The sequence below is a fragment of the Nothoprocta perdicaria genome, unplaced genomic scaffold, assembly GCF_003342845.1.
Source record: "Nothoprocta perdicaria isolate Ctin4 unplaced genomic scaffold, notPer1 scaffold_475, whole genome shotgun sequence".
Classification (NCBI taxonomy): Eukaryota; Metazoa; Chordata; class Aves; order Tinamiformes; family Tinamidae; genus Nothoprocta; species Nothoprocta perdicaria.
The window spans coordinates 56,068-78,131 of NW_020455727.1; the positions used below are offsets into that span (position 1 = coordinate 56,068).

At 41.7% G+C, this 22,064-nt stretch overlaps 3 protein-coding genes across 6 annotated transcripts in view; 2 read left to right on the top strand and 1 right to left on the bottom strand.

The window, feature by feature from the left end:
- The first annotated feature begins 806 nt into the window (after positions 1–806).
- ALDOB (aldolase, fructose-bisphosphate B) lies at positions 807–11,395 on the top strand. Of its 4 annotated transcripts, none has more exons than XM_026047083.1 (9): positions 807–878; positions 7,532–7,666; positions 7,950–8,161; positions 8,669–8,721; positions 8,886–9,048; positions 9,231–9,314; positions 9,878–10,052; positions 10,208–10,407; positions 10,907–11,395. In XM_026047083.1, exons 2-9 carry the CDS (start codon positions 7,555–7,557, stop codon positions 11,000–11,002), a joined length of 1,095 nt encoding a protein of 364 aa, XP_025902868.1. In that variant the 5' UTR covers positions 807–878; positions 7,532–7,554; the 3' UTR covers positions 11,003–11,395. The 4 variants fall into 4 exon arrangements, with proteins under 4 accessions (XP_025902868.1, XP_025902870.1, XP_025902869.1 ...); XM_026047085.1 differs by having other exon boundaries at positions 810–878; positions 7,545–7,666; XM_026047084.1 differs by lacking the exon at positions 807–878 and adding an exon at positions 902–1,104.
- A 2,227-nt stretch (positions 11,396–13,622) lies between these two features.
- On the top strand, positions 13,623–15,244 carry MRPL50 (mitochondrial ribosomal protein L50). The gene is made up of 2 exons (XM_026047091.1): positions 13,623–13,708; positions 14,199–15,244. The coding sequence occupies exons 1-2, from the start codon at positions 13,623–13,625 to the stop codon at positions 14,605–14,607; spliced, it is 495 nt and encodes a 164-aa protein (XP_025902876.1). The 3' UTR covers positions 14,608–15,244.
- Positions 15,245–20,478: 5,234 nt separating this feature from the next.
- Positions 20,479–22,064, bottom strand: part of PLPPR1 (phospholipid phosphatase related 1) — a 116,298-nt gene continuing 114,712 nt past the window's right edge. Inside the window, exon 8 of the mRNA XM_026047093.1 lies at positions 20,479–21,718. Coding sequence (XP_025902878.1) covers positions 21,686–21,718 — 33 coding nt within the window. The 3' untranslated portion in view covers positions 20,479–21,685. The remainder of the gene's footprint in view (positions 21,719–22,064) is intronic.

The window sequence follows — 22,064 nt, forward strand, 5'->3', positions numbered from 1 at the left end:
CTTTTTCCCAGAAATGATTTATTAAGCAACTTAAAAGATTTCATGTCATTATAACTCAGGCAGAGGGTGTTTCGGTAGGATTTCAGTGGACAGYTTAGCTTTAACTTTTGCATCTCCATGTGGACATATTTCTTCTGATAACTCTCATTSCCAAATATGCCACACTGCACTGCTCTAAGGGAAATCTAGATTTTCTGCTTCRTTAACTCAAGTACTTTAACATGAGCTTTTACCTTTCTAAATATGAACTAGAGAAGGAAAACACATTTCTGGCTTAAATTACCAAGTGAATAAAATCAGTGAAATAGGTAGGAAGTGACTGAAAACAATAATAATTCATGCCAAGCAAGAATCCATTCCATTGTTTGTGCATTTTGTTTTCCAGTCTTCTTTCYTGTGTTGCGGCTCTGCACACTGTGGACTTTCATAAACATAAGCTTCCTAAATAACTAGCCCTAAACGCAAAGTCACCTCCAACTTGCCTGTAAACAATTCCTCTGGTTGCTCTTGTAATTGTTTTTGCTGTGTTTCTGAAAGAAGAGGAATACTGTCAAATCACAGAAATGATATGAAAAGCTTTTCAATTCCACTTAACCATAACCAGTGTTAWATGTGCACTGTGGGAGGGAGGGGAAAAGGAGAGGCAAAGGAACAGGGAGAGACAACAGATCCAATTGGCTCCGCATAGTTCTTTTCCAAGAGCCAATCAACGATCTCCAGCGATAACATCTCCCCAACCAGCCAAGAGAGGTGGGAGAATAAAGAAAAAAAAAAAGGACAAGATTTTTATAAAAGTTAGTGATTAGAAGTACTAGGTCTCTTCGCCTCCAACCACCTCCGCAGCAGCTTGTAGCACCAGAGGCATTGTATACAAACACGTAAGTATAAACTTTTTATTCCTGAATTGTAAAAGTTGTGTGTGCATTAGCAGCCGAGTGTTGATCTGAACTGCACATGCTTGGGAGGTTGTTTTTGTTTCCRTTGTTTTCCAGGAACAGCTTACAAGAAATAAGCATGCAGATGTTCTGCAGTGATCTTCCAGTGTGATTCATTTACTCTTTATACTGTCTTCCAACCTTAGTATAGTGACTCAGAACTCCTAGAGTAAGTGCATAGTTTGAGGATACTAATGCAATTACATACCTGAATTGTTTTGTTTTGCTTCAGTTTGCATGTTTTTATTTATGTTTTCAATTGTTCCTAACAAATATCTGTGCTGACAGAAATGCTATTATGTGTATTCCATATGCAGTTTCCTCTGAAGTATAAGTGCTGTTATGTTGATAATTTTCTTTGGCAGAGCGAAGCAAGGTAGGTTGGAATGGCAGAAACTAAGAAGGAAGAAATATTAGAAGTACTATTTTTTTTGGAACTAGCGTTAGGCTTTACCCTGGCAAAGTGTGAACAGCTAGCCACAGGGAACTGCCTGTTAATAAACACATTTCCTTACAGAGTCTGTGATTCTTTAACATGCTGTCAGTGATCCTTTATACTTGGCACATAAAGCTKAGGTTTCCCTGCTGACATTTCAAAGTCTTGAACTCTCAAGCAAATCTCACAACATTTTCTACTTTCTCTAAGAGCTCAGCTCCGAAGGTGAAGGAACTTCATACTAATTGCTGCACTTAAATAATCGAGTTTCTGGCTGCCTCTAGCCATCATGAGTACACAGGGGTGCTTCACAGCAACTGCAGAGAMCAGATGTAGAGACTATGTAGTTTCTTTTCATACTTTGGGAAGAGGAGGTATATTTGCTCAGAGCTATGAATATAGCTCTGAATATATGAAAGGCTCAGAGCTTGGAGATCAATGTGACAACCAGGTCAGGGAACAGCGATTCTCCCTTATTTCCATACACTTGAGATATAATGGCCAGGAAAGATCCCTAGACAGAGAGCAAGGATGGAAAATTGTCCTCCCTGTCCCTCATAAACAGGAGCAAAACCTACCAGGCAATTTACTATTACAAATGCCAAAGGTCAATGTGCATCTCCAAGGACCTATCATGATGAAATCAGATCATGCTGATATCTGCTTTTTGGGAGCTTTCACAAGAATTGCCATGTCAGTGAAAAACATATGTTGCTATTTCTAGGTTAATAAAAGTCTGAAGATTCCTTTTCTCCCCTTACATTGTGACTCACATTTTATCCCCTAGTACTGAAACATTTTGTATCTCTCATTCCCATCACCATCATAAACAGAGAAACAGCCTGATCTTCCCTCTCACATCCTTATCACCATACATACAAAAGGAACAGCTTTCATTGCTAAGCAAGTATTCCTAATGCAAGTACTCACAGTATAACTCGGCTTGAAAGTGACAATGTCACTTTCAAGTGACACCCATACACTGGGTGGAAGAGCCTGGATGTATCTCTTCAGTCACCTCCCTATAGAAACTAGAGGCTGCTGTTAGGTCTCCTGAAGCTGAACAAGCTTCCAGGTTGAACTAGTTCTGGTCTTACAGCCTCATCTTGCAAGCGCTTCAGCCCTCAACCTTCCCAGTGACCTCTGTTGAATTTGCTTTTCAGGGCCTTTCTTGTACTGATGTGGGAACAAAAACTGAACAGAGTACCAAGATGTGGTATAAGAAGTGATGAGCACAGAGGGATAATTCCTCCACTTGSACCCCCTGCTCTCACAGCCCGTTGCTGGCAGGTATAATGCTGGCCTGTGCAGAGCTGCTTCTGGTGYCACTGGCCCAGTCCATATTGCTGCTACAATGCTGCACTACTAGGAGCAAAGCTGGATGTTCATGCCAAATGCCTTGGAGGCACCTCTGGCCCCGTTCTCCTGTCTCTTCAGATCTTTCTGAATAGCAGACCTGCAGGGCAGTGTATCAGTTGATCCTGACAGTTTGGCTTCATCTGCAGGCATGATATAAATGTGCTCTATAAGCCTCTTTAGGTTTTAAATGAAGATATTAAAGAGGATAAGTCCCAGGCCTTGGGACCCTAGGATGGACCCTACAGTACTTCACTGCTCACTGGTACCCAGATAGATGACAAGCCACTTGTCCAACTAACCTTCTGATTACATCCTAAAATGTATATTGAATATTATCGGAAACTGTGTGAAAAGCCTTGCTAAAGTCAGAGTGAATTCCACATTACTCTGAATATGCTGGCCTCTTTCAGATTCTACAGAGGCAGGTGACTGTGCCTCAGTCTATAAAGATTCATCTTTTAAATCCAGATAGCAGATAATACATTCACTTTCTATTCATTAATATCATTTAAATATAAAAATATATCATAAAATTGCTCTCAGCAATATAATTATTAATAGTTAACATTGTCCTATAATAATGCTCTTAACAACAGAAGTATTCCCCACACACTGCGTCCTCTAGTAGGGGTGGGCTTGTTCAGACATTTACCATTTTCTCCAATGGTAAAATAACTAAAACTGGTTAGAAATAGCTTTTCAATAAAATTTCTTGGTGAAACGAGCCAATATATCAACTTACACCCTGTAACAGTAGTATAAGCTGCATAAAACATTACGGGTCTAACTTTCCTAAACATACAAATGAAATTAGGGACTAAATCCAAACTTTTTTTTTTTAGGAGCCTGTGGTACCTTAGAATCAGATCTTGTATTTTGGCCTATATTTAAGCTATTTCATTTTCTGCATATCTATTGCTTGGTTATGTATGCAACTTCTGCTTCTTCCGACTTGCAGCACACACTTTTTTTGAAGAAGAATCTGTGGTGTACACAGTACAACAACATGCAAATGTGATTTGTATTGTTAATTTTCAAAGAGATGGAGATGGGTTTGAAGAGCTGTGTTTAGTGGTAACTGAACAGCCAAGCTACATGTATTGCATATATACCATATTTCAAGARTGCTGTCTCGAAAAGAAGACATGAAGAACAACAGAAAAACATGACAATTCTAATCTGATTTTTTCCTAGCTGCTAACCAGTACTCAGGAGATTTTTTTTTCTGTAATATCAGAAGATGACAGTCACTTCAAGTGTTTGGACACAAAAGAAGTCAATGAAGTATTCATGTTTCTAGGCTGACCTCAAGTAGAATGTAGCAGTTTGTTTTTTCTGATGTTCGTCTTGCCTCTGCCCTTTGGTCCACACTATTAATATTAACAGAATGCAATGTTTGTGCTGATATCTACAAAGATATTTCCCCTGGAGTGCTCCTTTCTGGTACCTGAGAAAAACATGAGATTTTGTCAGTACAATATTTACTTTTATAACTGTATTTTCCTCTATATCCACATCTCCATTGTCTCCTGGTCACAGATTGGGATGAACAAAGAACACTGTTTGTTTAAGGAGCTGCTAAAGCCTGACAAACACTGGCAGTCACCATAATGCTGATTTTCATGTATGCTGTGCAGTTTTTTATTTGCTTGTTCATCTATTTTTTTTTATGATAAAATGATGTACTGTGAACATTTACCACAGAGATGCTCATCATCATGCGTTCATACAAATAAATGTGAAATCACCAGAGCATATGACACATACATAAAGTAACCTGCAACATAAAACAGTTAAATAAAGATAAGACTTCTTCAAAACCCTTTGTGGTGAGACAACTCTTACATATTGCTACTATGAAAAAAGGYCCTCTGGGACTTTCCATGACTGGAAAAGCTGACAAAAAGATAATCAGGCAAACTACATTCACACTGGAAATAAACAAGATGTCAAAATTGTACCCACAACAGGGACATAGTCATTTTTGGGGGGATCTGTGCATTGACATACTCAATTAGATTGTAGTGGCTCTTTAGGGTGGCATTAGGGCTTCTCATGATACATTGGGAGCTTATTCTTTGCATGTCAACAGTAAAAATGTGTTACTGAACTGCAAGCCACCACCAATCCTGTCTATATATCTACAGCAGCACATCACACCAGAAACACCCCTTCTGAATCCAGCAAAGAAGACTGTCAGAGATTATGCTCCTAATGAAGGATCTTAGAAGAGAGCCTTAAATCAGGTGCCCTGAACAGTACAGACTTGGAAACCACCACCAGCCTTACCATTTCTTTCGCACTAACTTCTTCACCATTTTGTACTTCTTCTTCACCATTCCTGTGCAACACTCTCCATGATAAAGTTCCATATAGCTCAACGGAGAAGCTGGGAAACACCTAAAATAGCTTCACAGGTCTTTTAGGGATCAGAGATGTTCAAATCTCTTGTGAAAAACAATGCACATGCCACCAAAATGGCTGTTTTGTCAATTATCCACCTACTCTATCATGTTCTAAGRGGCTACAGGCATGAAAACAGAAACTCACTTGCTGTCTTCCAATTCATCCTTGCCTTGTGGGTCTGCAGAGTAATGTCTTAATCTCCCACACTATTCAGCTGGACTACTGCAAGAACAATCCACTGAAACCTCTTATTTCCATATTTCTGCTCTTTTTCTGCAAGCTCATTTGGGTGATAACCATCTCTTTGTTAACTTTATGCAAAKAGAGGAAACAAACAAGATAAAACAGAAGTTAGCTTCATCATTTAGTGCACTACTGGGAAGAACATATACCCACAACAAAGTAACCAGAGTGWTTGATGAGGCTCTAGTTCTGCTAGCTGGATTAAAAATTATCTAGATCCACCTACTCACACTGAAGCACACCTCCAAGTTGCAAGTAGATGTACTTTGAAATCTCATTAGAGATCCAGCAACTAACTACCTTTGACCTTGGACAAGGTCRTATTTTCTCACAATTTGCTGGTCTTTTCCTTTTAGACTGTGAACTACTAGAGTTAATTCTCACCGTGTTTTGCAGAGCAATTTATGTAACAGTGCTATGGATTTAGTTGAAATACCTACAATACTGTTACTAATAAYTATTATATTAACAAGTTAGTTTCCTATTTTTAAGAGTTTTTAAAGTGATATACTAGACCTGGAGAATAGGAAAGGACAAGTAGGGCTACAGATAAGTGTAATAAACTGTGCAGCATAAACCACGGCTTTTCAAATTCTTCTTTTTTTAAATGGTAGTGATGGAGTGGTGGTCATCACAGTAAAAGAAAGGTGAGCTTCCCAGAGCTCTATTCTCTAGTGAGATTCAGAGAGAGGACTTCAACAGCAGCAGCTTTTGTAAGATCAAGGCATTTATTTCAGCAGCTGGGAGAAAAAGTTCTCCCTTATTTGACACACTTCTTTATAGACTCTCTCAAGCTCTGTAAATCTGGARTGACTCATCTTTGACAAATCACATCGCATCACTTCTAGCCTCCAACAACTTATACAAAGGAAAAGCGGATATCTGGACACTACAGCTGGCACAGTAACATAACTGATATTAAAATGTCCTCAACTAGAAATCAGAGACATAACAGTACTGGACATCTCATGCAGTACTACTGTTGCCAGAAAATTTTGGCACCATCTGACAAGTTGACAAAATTCCACGGAGGCTGGTACCTGTCCCACCACAAGTGGTAGCCAGTTTTCCCTAATTGTCCCTCCTCATTATGCCCTTCAGTGGAAAGAGCAAGACAGAGATTCCCTGGTAACATAGTATCTTAACTTAAAAAGGATGAAGAAAAATGGTTTATTTTGTGAGTTCACCTCTGGCACATGTTGAAATGAATGGTGGGGACTATGAGGTGTCGACAGATTTTTGCTCTTCTCTAAGGCTATTTTGGGAAAGATAAAGATGCTGCACAGAAGCCTTGCCCTCCTTGTGGGGAGAAAACTGCCAATAAAAACACAGGCATTCCTCTAGCTAAAGCATGTGATGAAGGGTAGACGGTCTTCTTGTCTCTAGCTCCACTCTCTTATACACAAGAAAATTATTGGCCTCTTCAGATGATCTGAGAAACTGTAATTTAATCCCATATAATCGAAACCTTATTAGCGTCCAACACTTTGGCAGAACAAGACAGAAACTGAATTTCAGTTGTTGGATATCTGCAGATGGTAAGCCTTTCCCAGCACTGAAAAGACAGAAATGGAGGGTGAACCCTTCTGACACTTCTAATCTCATGTAGAGTAGCCATCCTGCTACAGATTGAAAGCAGCCAAGGGAAGGAGAGAAATACAAAGTAAGGCAGTACAGACAGGATGAAAATACAGCTAGACAAAGCAAATACTGACAACACTAGTTATGGAATGGGATAAGAGGCATTGTTCATTGGAGTGTTAAGGTCAGCTATTTGGAAATTTTAACTGTCTTCTAGCCAGGACCAAGATGAAGCTTCTTTGCTTTGCACAGAAGTTTGCKCTTTCTGCAGTTAGTACACTTGTTAGCTTGCCACAGGTTTTCGTGATAAATTGAGCTCYCTTTAGTCTCTGAGCAAATCTGTGCAATATGCAGAATCTTTCCTACTTTGGTTCTTGAAAGATATATGAAGGTTTCTGTGTTTCACTCTTCCAGTATCACCAGACACACCAAGTTCAGAAGACATCAAACCAGATTTCTGAGTTAGGTTCCTGGGATGAAACAGACAGACAAGAAACAAGAAAGAGGCTTCTAACAGGAATACTTGAGACTGGTGTCTCTACTTCATAATTGTGCATACCATCTCCCTCAGTTCTCTTCCACAGATAAGTCATCATGACCCACCAATTCCCTGCGCTGTCTCCAGAGCAGAAGAAAGCTCTTTCAGACATTGCTCAGCGTATTGTGGCTTCAGGAAAGGGGATCTTAGCTGCAGATGAATCAGTGGGTGAGTACTGGATAACAATCAACTAGCATTACCTGAGCTGTTCCCTTTCATTTTGCTTAATCTTCCAAATCAGTGGAGTAAATGAAAACAATTAAAAACTGCCTGTAGGAACAACTGTTCTAGTTAGACAGGGCTGGGTCTTTAGCATTGAAGGCTGCTAACTATGGGTTTATGAAGACAAGCCTTGAGCTGAAGTCTCAGATCATTCTGATTTCTTCCTGTGAGGATCAAAGGCCTAACCATACCCAACACCTTTCTGTGCAACCTTTGGCAACCTTGCCAGGTACCATGGGCAACAGGCTGCAGAAGATCAATGTGGAGAACACAGAAGAGAATCGCCGTGCTTTTAGAGAGATCCTCTTCTCCTCAGATACTTCCATCAATCAGAGCATTGGGGGAGTGATCCTCTTCCATGAGACTCTCTATCAGAAAGACAGCAGTGGGAAGCCATTTCCAGCTGTCATCAAAGAAAAAGGCATTGTGGTGGGAATAAAGGTGGGTATCTGTATTTATCTAGTTGTCATAATATTCTAAGCCCTATTTCCAATGAGAACTGTAAYACAGGGGCTGCACTCTTCGCTGCAAAATATTTTTCCTTGTTTTTTAGAAAGCGTTGAGATCTCTGTCCTCATTCTCTGTACAGCTTTTGAAAAAAAATAAGCAGGACACATTTGTACATGATCCAGCACCTTTTCATCCAACACTACTTCCTTGGAGCAAATGTTGCAACATTCACTGATACCAAACCTCTCATCTCAGTACACAAATTAAAATCCTTTCAGAGGCTGACAGAACTCTTGAGCTGTTCACTTCAGTCATCTGTGTATTGCTCAGTCGTATTTCCCAGTGAACTCCTTTCTTCCCCTTCAGCACATTTCAGCTATCTCTCCTTAGCCTGTTCAGTCCYGTACTTTACTTATAGTTTGTCTGCAAAGACAGAATAGCCATGGGTCACAAGATAAGTAACAGACTGATCTCTATCTATTTTTCCTGTCTCCACAGCTGGATAAAGGCACAGCACCCCTAGCAGGAACAAATGGAGAAACCACCATACAAGGYAAGGAAAGATCTAAGTATGATTATGATTGACAAAGTGAAAGCCATCAGATGACCACAGCCTAAGCTGGTGTCATGATACTTCTAGGACTGTGCTGAGAACACAAAGTTGAGGCCTACCTATAAGGAACTGCTTTCAGTGAAGCACTGTTCTTTCATCTGCAGGGCTGGATGGACTAGCTGAGCGCTGTGCCCAGTACAAGAAAGATGGGGCTGACTTTGGCAAGTGGCGGGCAGTGCTGAAGATTACCAGCACAACTCCCTCTCAGCTTGCTATCCAGGAGAATGCTAACACACTTGCACGCTATGCCAGCATCTGCCAGCAGGTATCTACCCTCCACTAGTCTTTCTTGAGATGCTGTTACTAGTTCTTAACTATTTCCTGTGATAGCAACTACATCTCCGTAAGCAGTTTAAAAAACAACAACAAAAAAGCAGCTAGACTGCAACTAGCATACTATAATTGCTGGSGGTGTCGGCAAAGATTTTTCTGTTTTTCTTTCCTTAGCATGGGTTGGTGCCCATTGTAGAACCAGAAATCTTGCCTGATGGAGACCATGATCTCCAGCGTTGTCAGTACGTGACAGAAAAGGTAAGTTGCCTCATCATGCTATGTGCCTCATCAAAAATCAGTGATTAGTGCAGAGTTTACATTCACAGATAATCAGGGGAGTTTAACCAAGAAAATACTTGGTAACTTTATCACAGAAATTAGATGCTCATATATGATGATTTATTGGAAAACAAGAGACTAGAATCTAGTCTCTTGTCTTTTACATGCCAAATTGAATATCTGTTAGAAGCATCTCACAAAGATTCATGGGGAGTAAAATTGCCTGTTCTTCTGTAACCCTGTTCACAAACAAATCCGAGAAAGATAAAGAGTACCTTAGTCATTCCCAAAGCAGTAGTATCTCCAAGGCTGCAGTAGTGACCCCAGTGACAAACTTCATGAGAAAAAAAAGCTCAATTTCATACTCTCCATACTTTTCTCCATACCGTCAAGAAATAAGCTATTTTTCCACAAYAGGCTGAGCACACTGCAGGTGAGAATTAGATGAGTCTCAGTATGGAAAATCTCCGAGGTATGAGTCAGAGATCTGAAATTTGAGCATACTGAGATCATGGGTCTATATTTAATCCTCTTGTTCTCAGGTTCTGGCTGCAGTCTACAAGGCCTTGAATGATCATCATGTCTACTTGGAAGGAACACTGCTGAAACCCAACATGGTGACAGCTGGGCATTCCTGCCCCAAGAAGTATACCCCTCAGGATGTTGCTGTAGCAACTGTCACTACTCTCCTGCGTACTGTTCCTGCGGCTGTGCCTGGTGATTCCTAATTTATTACTATGTACCCATTACTTTGTGTCAAACCATCACACTGTCACTGTCACTGGCCTTGCTCCTAAACTCATTGCTCTGGCAGATAAAAGTCAGTGGCAATGGTGGCTGCAGCACTCAGCTTCTTCCCTTCCTTACTGCAGGAATCTGCTTCCTGTCTGGAGGTCAAAGCGAAGAGGAGGCTTCTCTCAACCTAAATGCAATGAATCAGTCTCCTCTGCCAAAACCCTGGAAACTGACTTTCTCATACGGGAGAGCTCTGCAGGCCTCTGCTCTGGCAGCATGGGTGGGCAAGTCAGAGAACAAGAAGGCCGCCCAAGAAGCCTTCCGCAAGCGCGCACAGGTAACTTCCCCTGAATACAGAGGGTATAAAGGCACCTTCAGTTTGCAGTATACTGCTGCTGGGTGCTAAGGCAGACCTTTTGCCTCCTTCCTAAGGCTCTTGGTCCTGGCCATCCTGGGTAGGCGGTTACAAATCTAAAGCAAGAAAAAGCAGACATACTAACTAGTGACAATTAGATCATCTTCTTTGGCAACATGGAGCTACATCCACTGTGCTTCTGTTTGAGAAAAATGCATCCCTTTCTGCTGGGTCTGTAAGTGACAAAACAACAGTTCTTACTTAGGACTGCTAGTGATTGCTTGGGCAGTGTCACAAGCCTGAGCTAGATCATAAAAGTCACTGAGAAATTTAGAATCTGTCTCCGTTTTCCCTAATTTTGCCTTACTTTGTTTGCTCCTAATGGTTTTCTACAATTGTCTCTGCTGTTCCTGGCTAACTGCTTTCCCCTTCCCCTCCCTCTTTTTTTTTTTTTTTTTTTTTTTTTTTTTTCTCTCTCCATATTAACAGCTTAGCTGGCAGAGGATCGGATGTCGTGTCTGGGAATACTGATGCAGCTGGCATGCAGTCACTTTTCACTGCAAGCTACACCTACTGAAAGAACAGGAATCCTGCTTTTGTCCTGTCCCTCTTCATAGGTTGAACATGATCAGAATGAAAGAAAAACAAAGAAATCTAATTACCTTTACCCTAAACAAAATTTGAAATAAAACAATTAGCTTCCCCACCACCCTTTGCTATTATGACTTCGGGGTATAATATTCCTGTATGATCTGCACGTTCTGTACAACCAGAATATTTCCCAGAGTATAAGCAACAACTGCCATTGAAACAATAACCCCACTATCCCTCTGGTTTAAACTCCTTCCCCAAAATACCAGGCAGATTAGGTGTTTGGAATAATTTGGGAATCCATGGTCTCCAGCAATTCAAATGCATGCCTTCTTGCACCTGCTGCTGCCAAAATCCTGAAATCCAAAACCTGACTCTGTCTTTAATCATACGAATAAAACAATAATCAAAGGCTAATCTCTACCTCACAAATCTTTATTCTATAGAAACTTATCAGTCTCTTTCATGTTTGTGATTTTCAGTAGCCAAAGTTAAAACATGAAACATTATTGCTGGTAAACTAGAAAACCCTGAGGAGATCAAAGTGAAATAAACCAGTAATGATAATACCAAAGACATTAATCCTGCTAACTGGAGTCAAGCAGACTGTGAAAACATTGTGTACATATATACATATTTATATACATATACACACGACAAGCACTTCATTGGTYTTCAGCCACAAATAATTATAGAGTGCCTTCAAAATCTTCTCGTATTGCTGGAAAAACTCTCCCTTTGGTTTAGCATGATGTATCTGATACTCACCCACGTAGAGCTGAACAAGTTGAGCCGGTGCTGTGCAAAGACTAATTTTTTCAAATGCACTTTTACTGTAGAGCCTTCAAAACAATTAGGATAACACATACAAGGAGGTATCTCAGCTTCTTGAGATCTTCAGTTGAAAAGTGAGGCTGATGTTAGGGATCCACCACTTCACCTTCAGTGTGTTATTACATAGTTGTGAGGGTGTAACTTTTGTTAAGGAGAATTAGCTGTGTTACAGAAACAGCAAAATCAAATTATATAAAAATAGTGGCGAAGCAACTTGAGAGCAACAGTTCAGAGCAGTCCTTCAGTCTGTACATACATCTGGAGGATGTTCTTCCCCCTCCTGCATCACATCCACCTCTGCCCAGAAGGACAAGGCACAGCTCTGCTGCTGGGCTCGCCTGGCCATGCAGGACCTTCACGGACACCTGGGGACATCAGCACACTCAGTGTCCTGCTCCTCTGACCACTGATATGGATGCTCCTGTCAGCAAARAAATGGGAAATAACTGCTTGTGTGTAACTCTGCTGTGTTCTTCGAGTTAATAACAGCAAGTACCCAAACTCCTTCATGTGGATCCTATCACTGCACAGTAATTAATAAGTATGTTGAGTCTGTCCTGACACAAAACAAGCAAGACAACCACGTGACTTGCCAAAAGGCACTCTAGAGCCCATAGCGGAATCAGGAGCAGTATCTGTGTTCTGGCTCAGTCCTAGTGCTCCGGGCCTTCAAGCACCTGAATTCAAATAACTTCCTGCTCCCAGCAAATAGTTCATTATTGTGCTACAAACATCACTATGATATTTCTTTTAATATCATAGGGGATATTAAATAATTTTGATATTAAATAAATTTAATATCAAAGGGGATATTTGGGGWTTTTTTTTGGGGAAAAAAATCCCCAAAATGGGAGTTGTGGGGAGGAGGGGATGGTTCAGTCCCTTTCTAAAATAGAAGTTTTATCTTTGCTGAATATTTCCTGCTTCTCTGCTGGACAAAAAACTGTGCTAGGTTCAGCTGCAGGCGAGGGTCTGACTCCTTACTTTTCTCCCTGGCAAGGAGATTTATGACCAGAGCACGGTGTTCATTAAAAGCCTTATCGCAAATCAAAGCAAGGCCATGTCTTCTGGCTGTGCACAGATCAAGGAATATTTCTCGCTTTTAAAAGTGAGTGCCCTTGTTAAAAAAAAAAAAAAAAAAAAAGAAAAGAAAGCAAAAGTAATTTCTCCTTTATTTGCTTGTTCATATCTGAAACTGTTAGCAGGCAGAAGAAACTCACTGTAGAAACATAAGAGCTGATGAGGCTGGAGTCTATTACAGCGCAAAGATGCAAGGAAAATCTCAAGATAGCTGCTGGAGCTTTCACTGAAGGGAAAAAAAAATAAAAAAGGCAATCACTAAAATCTCAGCAGGTGATGACATATGCCCGTACCCTATGTTGTTTGAGTCCCGCATACTCTGTTGCCAAACGTGCTTCCCACGCCGCAGCTGCGACCGCCGGGCGCCGTTTCCCCTGCGAGGCGCCGTTACCCTTGGATGGAGGAACCTGCCACTCTGTCTCCCGGCCCGGCAGGACGCGGAGACGCGGGCGCCTCCCGCGCTCCTTCCTCGAGGAGCCCACGGCGGGCAGAGGACAAGGGCAGCAGCGAGGCGGGGGGTTGGGGACGGGGGGAGACAGAGCGATTTCGAACGGCGGCACCGTTGGCCGCGCGCGACCGTTGGCGGGGACCGTTGGGGAACTACAGCTCCCATGATGCAGCGCGCGGGGCGGGGGGGAGGARCCGCCTTCCCCCGGCGCCACCGCGCGCTGCGCCAGAGGAGGTGCCTCAAGATGGCGGCGGGCGCGGCCGTCATGGCCGTGGGGCGGCGGGTGCTCCTGGGTGCCGCGCAGCGCCGCGCGCTCTGGGGGGGCTTCAGGTAACCCGGAGGGTCGGGCAGAGCGGCTCCCTTTGCCGCCCTGAGAGGCAGGGGGCGTTTTGGAGCGTTGGTCTCTTCCGCCGGGCACCCCCCGGGCTGGGCCCAGGAGCGGCCACCGTGCGTAGATAGGAAACTGAAAGAAACATGAAGGTTTTAAATTCTTCATGAAAGAAACATGAAGGTTTTAAATTCTCCAAGACGTAAAATTAGCAACGCGAATGGTCGCTGTGTATTGGCAAGGCCTGTGGGACTGACAGGATAAGTGCTGGGGTTAAGAAAGAGAAGGGCTGTCACTGGCACTTCTTGTGTGCATAATAGAGTAATACTATAATAATATGACTTGTTCTGTGCACGCAGCGGGTGTGTAAGTTCTCTACAGACTAAATTGAGACAGGCCMTTAAAGGACTATGAGCAGCAATATGCTTTTATTGATTAAGCAGCCAAGAGGCTGAAAATGCTTGCCTTATGTGATGTATCGTATAATTAACATACATCTTATACCAACAGGAAAAAGGAGGAAGAATTAGATATAGAAAAAATAGTAGAGCCAGAGGAAAAGGAGCCCAGTTTAAGGGTTCCCCCGCCACGCAGCAGAAAYTACGTCCCTCCAGCAAATCTACAAAGTAACCTCGAGATTCTTGTCAAAGAGATATTTGGGCCTTCAGTTCCTGAAAACTGGCAACAGACATCCCTGAAAGAAAATCGGTTAAAGTTTCTCCTCCTGGATCAGCTGGCATCAGAACTCGGTCATACCGTCCCCAATTCACAGCTCCATCTGATGTGCAGTGCTGCGGATGTGTTGAAATTCTACAGCACTCCTGTGAAGGATGTGTCCAAGTTTGATGAACTGTGTGCTGCAGAGCTACCCCCAAACCTGAAGATTGTTTGGGAACAGTGAATTGTACTGAGAGATATTGCTTTGTTTTACACGTGTTCCTAAGGGAGAATGGTGCAGCAGAGCCYTTCCACCTGGTTATGGGCCAAAAGTTTGAATATCATGAATAAAAGCTAATATCAGTGTCTTCAGATGTCATTGTTTGTGTTTATGCTATGTTCTGAAAAGAGCAGAATTTTATACTATAGAATAGTGACACAGTGTGGTCAGTGAAGTAATAATGTATGTTTTTGTCCTGTGCYGTACTGCCTACAAGTTGTAGGACCTCGTGGCTGCAAAGCAGAGAGAACCAATTCCCATCTCTTTTCTGCACCATGTAAACATTCTGGTTTTCAATCTGCAGTGTGCAGTGATCATGTATTAGTGCTAGTGCATTTTGTATATCAAGGGAGCTCTCAGACACTCAGACCAGGCCAACAAACAAGAGAAGCAGTGGAATAGGGTTGYCTTTCTGTTGTTTGATTGTTTCCTGTAATTGAAAAGACCTCTCAGAACAATTTCTAAAAGTCAACAGGTTTTATTTTAGATCAAGCTCCCCCACTCTGACAATACAAACCTAGTGAGTGCAAAGTGGAATTCTGTAATGTATTGACTCAGCAGGAGAGATCTATTTAGCAGTTCTATTGATTCTCAAAGCAGCTATTACTTAGTACTAGATATGTGTACTACTACGTACTACTCTGCAAGTAATAGCAGTGTTTAAAGGTAGGTGTGCTCACCTGCAAGCTTCTGTGATACCATGTAATGCATAATGATTAATAATGAGCAGGCAAGTAGCGCCCAGGGAATTCGGCATGAGGTCTAAACGCAGGTGCAAATGGCTGAGTTTTATGGAGCTGMTCTGCACACTGCTCTGGGCAGGCGAACACTTGTCTGCTCTGCTGGGTTTGGTTTGTATTGCAGCTTGGATGTGTTTTTATGTTATGAGGAGGTAAATAATGCTGATTGGTTTCAATGGCTATCAAAGCAATTGATCAATGGAAGCAAAAATATACAAATATATTCACCATTTATTTGCACGCAGAGGAAAGGTGCTTTTTTCTTCTTGATTCCTTCTACCAAGCATGTTTCCCTGCAATCCCAAATAATACTTCTGTTGGAACTTCATTTTTTGCTCATCCACCTATCCTTTTATCTTTCCTTGCAACTAGTATAATCAGAAGAAAGAGTGAAAATTGAGAGACTGAAACATAGGAGGGTAGATAGTCAAGAAAGGAGGAAGCTGTTAATTACAACAGTCTTAGTCTTCTGTTTTGCCTTAGATGTGTGATAGCAAAATGAGACTACACCAATTCCAGGTATTGCACAGTAAACCTTAGACTTCTTTCATCAACACTTTAAAAGAAGCTTCGGGAATTAAGCAACATGAAAGGAGGAAAAATGAGACAGGCATTTAACATGAAAGACTTCAGCCTTTTCTAAAAAGCTGACAAAGCAAAAAGCTGAACTGGAATCAAAGACTTAAATTACACAAATCACAGAGCGGTTGAGGCTGGAAGGGACCTCCAGAGATCATCTAGTCCAACCTCCTGCTCCCGCAGGGATACACAGGGCACAGGGTGGCATCCAGGTGGGTTTGGAAAATCTCCAGAGGAGACTGCACAGCCTCCCTGGGCAGCCTGTGTCAGGGCTCCGTCACCGTCACAATCAAGAAGTCATTCCTCAAATTCAGGCAGAATTTCCTGKTTTTTTTTCCATTGGTGCCCACTGCCTCTAGCCCTCTCGCTAAGTGCCACTAAAGAGTATCTGGCCTTATCTGCATCGATGCCCCTGTGCAGAAAATCTCATTGTCAAGAAACGAATATCCACAAAGGAGACAGAGGAGTCCTAGAATTTTATTCAAATAAAGGAGGAGTCCACCGGGGTATACCCCGGTGGGAGCTCTCAAATTACTGAAGGACACAGCCTCCTTTTACTCTAATTTCCCCATGGAGTTAGGCCTTCTCTTTTTCCTSGCTAAGGCACTCAGAAGTTACAGACTTCTCAGCACACCTAAGATATGTTGCTTCTTGCTATGTTCKCTCTTTTATTTGCTGATAAGGAGGTCTCTGCCCCAGGTGCAGTGCGCTACACCCAGTCTCATTCGCAYAGCACGACCTCCCTGCCTGGACCTCCTGGTTCTGCTGGCTTAGGAATGTGCAGTAGCTCACTTATTTGTAAAGACACAGCCTCCTTTCTCCCATATTTGTAAAGACACAGGCTCCTTTTGCTGCTCACTCCCCATTAAAATATTTCTACATACTGGTAAGAGCTCTGTGTTGAAATTAGGCTGAAAAGGCCTAGCTCTCTTAGCGTTTCCTCATAAAAGACTCATTTCTGTTCCCTCACTTTTTTTGTTACTCCTATGGAGTAACATTTTTATGGAGCATGGAGTCTGCAGTCGCTCCATGCCCGTCTTGTGCTGGGGAGCCCCACACTRGACACAKCTCTCTCCGGAGGTGGCCTCACCAGGGCTGGGCAGAGGGCAGCATCATCTTCCCTCTCTCAACGTGCCGTTGGGTGGAAGGACACGCTGCTGCTTCATGGTCAACTTGGTGTCCACCAGGACTCCCAGGTCCTTCCTGCAGGGCTGCTCTCCAGCAGGCCACCCCCAGCCTGTCCTGGTGCCTGGGATTTTTCCTCCTCGGGTGTAAGACCCTGCACCTGCCCTTGTTGAATCTCACGAGGTTCCTCTCTGCCCATCTCTCCAGCCTGCCCAGGTCAGGTCCCTCTGATTGGCAACACAGCCCTCGGGTGCATCAGCCACTCCTGTCAGTTCTGCCTCATCTGCGAAGCTGCTGAGAGTGACCCTGTGCCTTCCTATGAGTCATTGATGAATAAGCTGAATAAGCCTGGAGCRGTAAAATAAAAGAGCCACAGAGGGGCTGTTACAAGCATTATAACTTTAATATTTTTAAAGGTGCTTAAGCAGGTTGTAACAGTTGGACTTTCTATGGAGTTAAATTATAAATATTAAAACGACCAAAAAGGAAAAAAAAAAMCTGTTAATCTTGGCAATCCATTTGCAGGACTTAAAATTAACTTATTATAACCAGAGATAAAAAGAACGACAACAACAACAAAGTGAAATAAACTAGATTGGGAATATATTTCATAAGTGAGAGATTATATGACAGGCTGGGTAAACAGAAGTCTATATAAATGAAACTCTATTGTCCCATCTGCTAGGTTGCTTGGGTTCATTAACTAATTCATATGTTCCAAAATTAAGAGTTTTCTACCTGGATTCTGAGCATATGTTCAGATCTGATCCCTCTATTCCTATTGCTGTTGATACCACTCCAGGAATTACTGAAATGCCCTTCCTGAGAAATATATCAAGTATTCCAAAGCCAGAAAATGCTCTTTTTGGTTGCATTTGGGGGGGCATCTGGAAACAAGTGAAAACATAATCAGAATTACTGGTGATTGTTAGTACTAGAGAAGAATGAGGGCCAGAAATTAAACATATGGATGTCCTCAAGCGCTCAGCCCCTATGGGATAGAATAACTGTGTTTATAGTAACCATTTTGTAACTATACAGTAACTATACTATACTATTTAGTAGCTATAACTAGTACTATTACTAGTAGTATTACTAGTAGCTAAACTAGTACTATTTAGTAACTATACAGGAGACCTGAAGCTATGAATGTATATAAAATTCCCTAAGGCAGACAATATGATGAAAAAGGTGTTATTGGCAGTTTCTTTCCAGAAGTACTCTTTAAATTCTAGGCTGCTTCAGTGAGGTTATTGTAAGTGGTTAAGACAAGCGGTAGTAAACTGGCTGGACTGCTGATCTCACAAGCCTCTTGTTTTTTGGGTTTCAGTTCATTTTATTTAAGCATTTGCTCTTTCTACTGTCTCTTCCCCCTCTCTGTGTTCCTTCACTGGATCTTGCTGTTGCCTCCACACCTCTGTTTTGTCAATGACCTTTCACAGCTCTGTGACTTTTGGGAAAAGGACAGTGGAGCCTTGGGGCAGGTGTGAGGGGCTGCACTGCTCTGCACTGGATGTTTGTTCCATTTCCCGAAACCTGACGATCCAGTGCAACACCTCTGCGAATGGAAATGACTGGCTTTTCAGGAAGGGTTTTGTACTTGACATTCCACTCTCTGATGAAGTGTGATAGGGAATATCTTGCACAACCACCCCGGCTTGCTTGATTCTGCCCCCAGTTCATCACGCACATAGATGACGACTGATAGCCAGCCAGATCATAGAGAAGTGATAGGCAGCCTTGAAATACAAGCTGTGATAACAAACTCCATGGAGCCCTCTACCTGCTCGTCGAGAGTGGACTGAGTCACTCAAGTATAATGACAATAAAGTATTCAGGTATCCTTTCATCCTTATGYCAGGAGTTATTTACAGTCGAAGCAAACCTTTTCCTCTATGGTGCATAGCACCTTTCCTTCATACCTGGCCAGGAGACCAGTCAGTGCATGTGATGAATGAATCCCCATGTTACAGTTGGAAGGGATATGATTACTCAAGATAAAAAATACTACTGTATGAAATACAGAGGAACAGTCCCTCCACAGATACTTAGGGGCAAAATGCAAAAGCCTTTACATCAAATCAAAGGACTTCTTTCTTCGGAGGAGAATAAGTATGTATTTATTTCATCAAATAGCTATATTAACTATTTAACAGGAGCTCCTGAGTTCTGACAAAAGTAAATATGTTTTCACGTTTTAACTTTGATCCGGGATATCATCTGGTGATGGCTAAGTGTACTATAAATCTAAACCAGTAGCAAATATACAGAGCTGGCCAAGAGGAAATGCAGTGGTCATGCCTTGGTCTATCTTCATCTTTCATTCCTCCAGACTGTGAGTACTTGCAGGAAGCATGCATGTCCGTGTGGACCCACAGCCCTGAGACCTCTCCTGGCAGGTATATCCCTGTGTATTCCATCAGACAGCACAGCTGAATCCACYTCTTTGTGTTGAAGTGGTGAGAGAGATGCCTCCTGAAACAGTGCACTGTAACCAAAAGGATAAGGCAGCCGTTGAGGAAATGAAAAATCCATGTTCATATCCTTCTTCAACCTGAAGGGTGGAGGAAACTCAAAATTACTTCTCCCACCTTCAGAAATATTGCCCATGCCATTGAGCTAGAGGATATGCTGAGAGGGGGAGAAAGTTCCTATCAATTCTGCTTGTGCTCTTAACCAAGAATGCAAGATTTGCACGGTGGTAACAGTGCATCCAGGAGGGACATGAGTGCCTGAGAGTGGTTGTACAAAATGCAGTATTGACTGCCTATAACCTTTGCTAACATGTTGTTATCTTCCTAATATACAAGGACTGATTCCAAAGCCAATTTCATTTGGCAGAATTTTTCCCCGAGTTTCTATGGAATTTGGATCAAACTAGATTTCTTTGTCATAGAAGGTCTGCATGGCTCAAGTCTGACTTCATTCCTAAGAATAAGGCAGACGTTAGCAGAGTCACAAGAAAATACTGTCTTGGAAGAACCCCTGCAAGACAAGACATCCCAATATCCCAGACATTCCAGTATCCCAAATATCCCAGTATCCCAATATCCAAAGTATCCAAATATCCCAAATATCCCAATATTCCAAATATTCTCTATATTATGCACAAATAAGAGAGAGACCAGACTACAGATTTTTTTTTTGATTTTTTTTCATCTGTTTTGGAAAAAAAATATACAAAAAAAAGCCAAGAATAACCAACATGGAAATGTGAGGTAAACATTCCAGTAAAAGTACAGACAGAGGTTCCATTCTTTAAAGGAGACATACAGCAGTTATCACCATGCTAGAAGAATGAGATGCAGGAAAATCCTAGAAACAGTGAGAAATGATGAAATGAAGCCTTTACCCCAATTCTAGCAACTGCGAGTAGACTCCTGCTTATGTGCCCCCCCCCCCCCCAAATTCTCACACTTTATTCCTTAAGCAGTGCTGCTAAACTGTAAAATAGCAGTTTCAATATAAATTCTGCATGGTACAATTTACAGGAAAAAAAAAAAAGCAGACTGCTACTACAGACGGTGCTAGGCCTATTTTTGTGACTCGTGAAAGCCCCACTGGGAAAACAGAGTCCCCGTGCCAGCTGTCTGGGCAGAACTGGCTGCCTGGCTATACCAGTCTGCATGCCAAGCTCTCCCACTCCACCAGGGAAGCGGCATCACTTTTCCTTTGCACAAATGTTACTGGTTACCCCACAACACTATGATGAAGTTATGAAACACTTAAAGCCTCAGCCGCAGTTCCACAGCAATGGCTATAAATCCCCATAGTCTATTCCTGAAGCCATTAAGTATAACTGGGAGCTTTGGCCGGGCCAGTTGGAGGAACTGAGATCTACGGAGATGATATAGTCAGCTCACATGCTATCAGCTACCACTATAATTTTTTTATGTCCAGTCTGTCTATATTGCAGACTGGGCATGTTTTAGTTATCTTCAATAACTAGCACAATCCTTCTACCCTAGATCAGACTCTGATTCAGTGTGATGCCCAAGTCCACCAAGTAGACTGGAAATGGACCAGGCAATGGGTCCATGGTACCAATGAATGCTTAAGCAGCTCACTGAGAATCAAACATTAATGTTTATCACTTCTTGGTAACATTGTTCAAGCTGGATTCCTGATCATCATTATCTTAATCTCAATTAAATACATGAAATTACTTCAGAATAATGCTGAGCTAACTAAGATCAGAATCTGACCTACTGGTAGAAGCATTTCTTACTGTAAGAAAAGGTAAAAGTGAATTATTTTATTTCAGGTATATAAATTCAAAACTGAAGAAAAAAAAGAATCCGTGTACAAATATCACATAACAACATTAACAATTCCATAGATGTAGTTCCTCAGTGCACATTTTTAACAAGAATTTTTTTTTTTCTGCTTTGCTTTAAATTCTGGCATAATAATATTAAAGCTGACAAAAAATCAGGGCAAGCTACATCACTTCCTCATACAAAAAATGTACAAAACATCAGCCTCTAACTAGACATAACATAATACTGGTCATCACAGTTTGACATTTATTAACTGTGTGTCTTGGAATATTGTACTGGAGGGTAATAAAAAATATTTTCTGCTGCCAATCTTCCAACTCAGGTTACTTCAGTCATTGAGGCAGAGTGATTCTACAAAGAATAAAATGAAAATACATGAACATTTTTGACACATGCCATTTATGTATCTAGTGCGTGAAGTGGACTAGTTTTAGTCTTCATAGACTAAAATCTATAAATAGATACCTAGACATTTTTTTTCCCACCACAAATATTTTTACCAACTCAATCTATTTCTCATACAAAATTGAGCCTGAATAGATGAAAAGGTCTTTTTAACAGAAGAAGGCTTCTGGACTGTAAGTTGACCACTTGAACAGTTCTTGCACACAATTTACAGAAATGGTTGAAAGTCTTTTATCAAAATTTTTCATAATGGAAACTAATTTTTCAATTAAGCAAAATATTTTTAACTGTT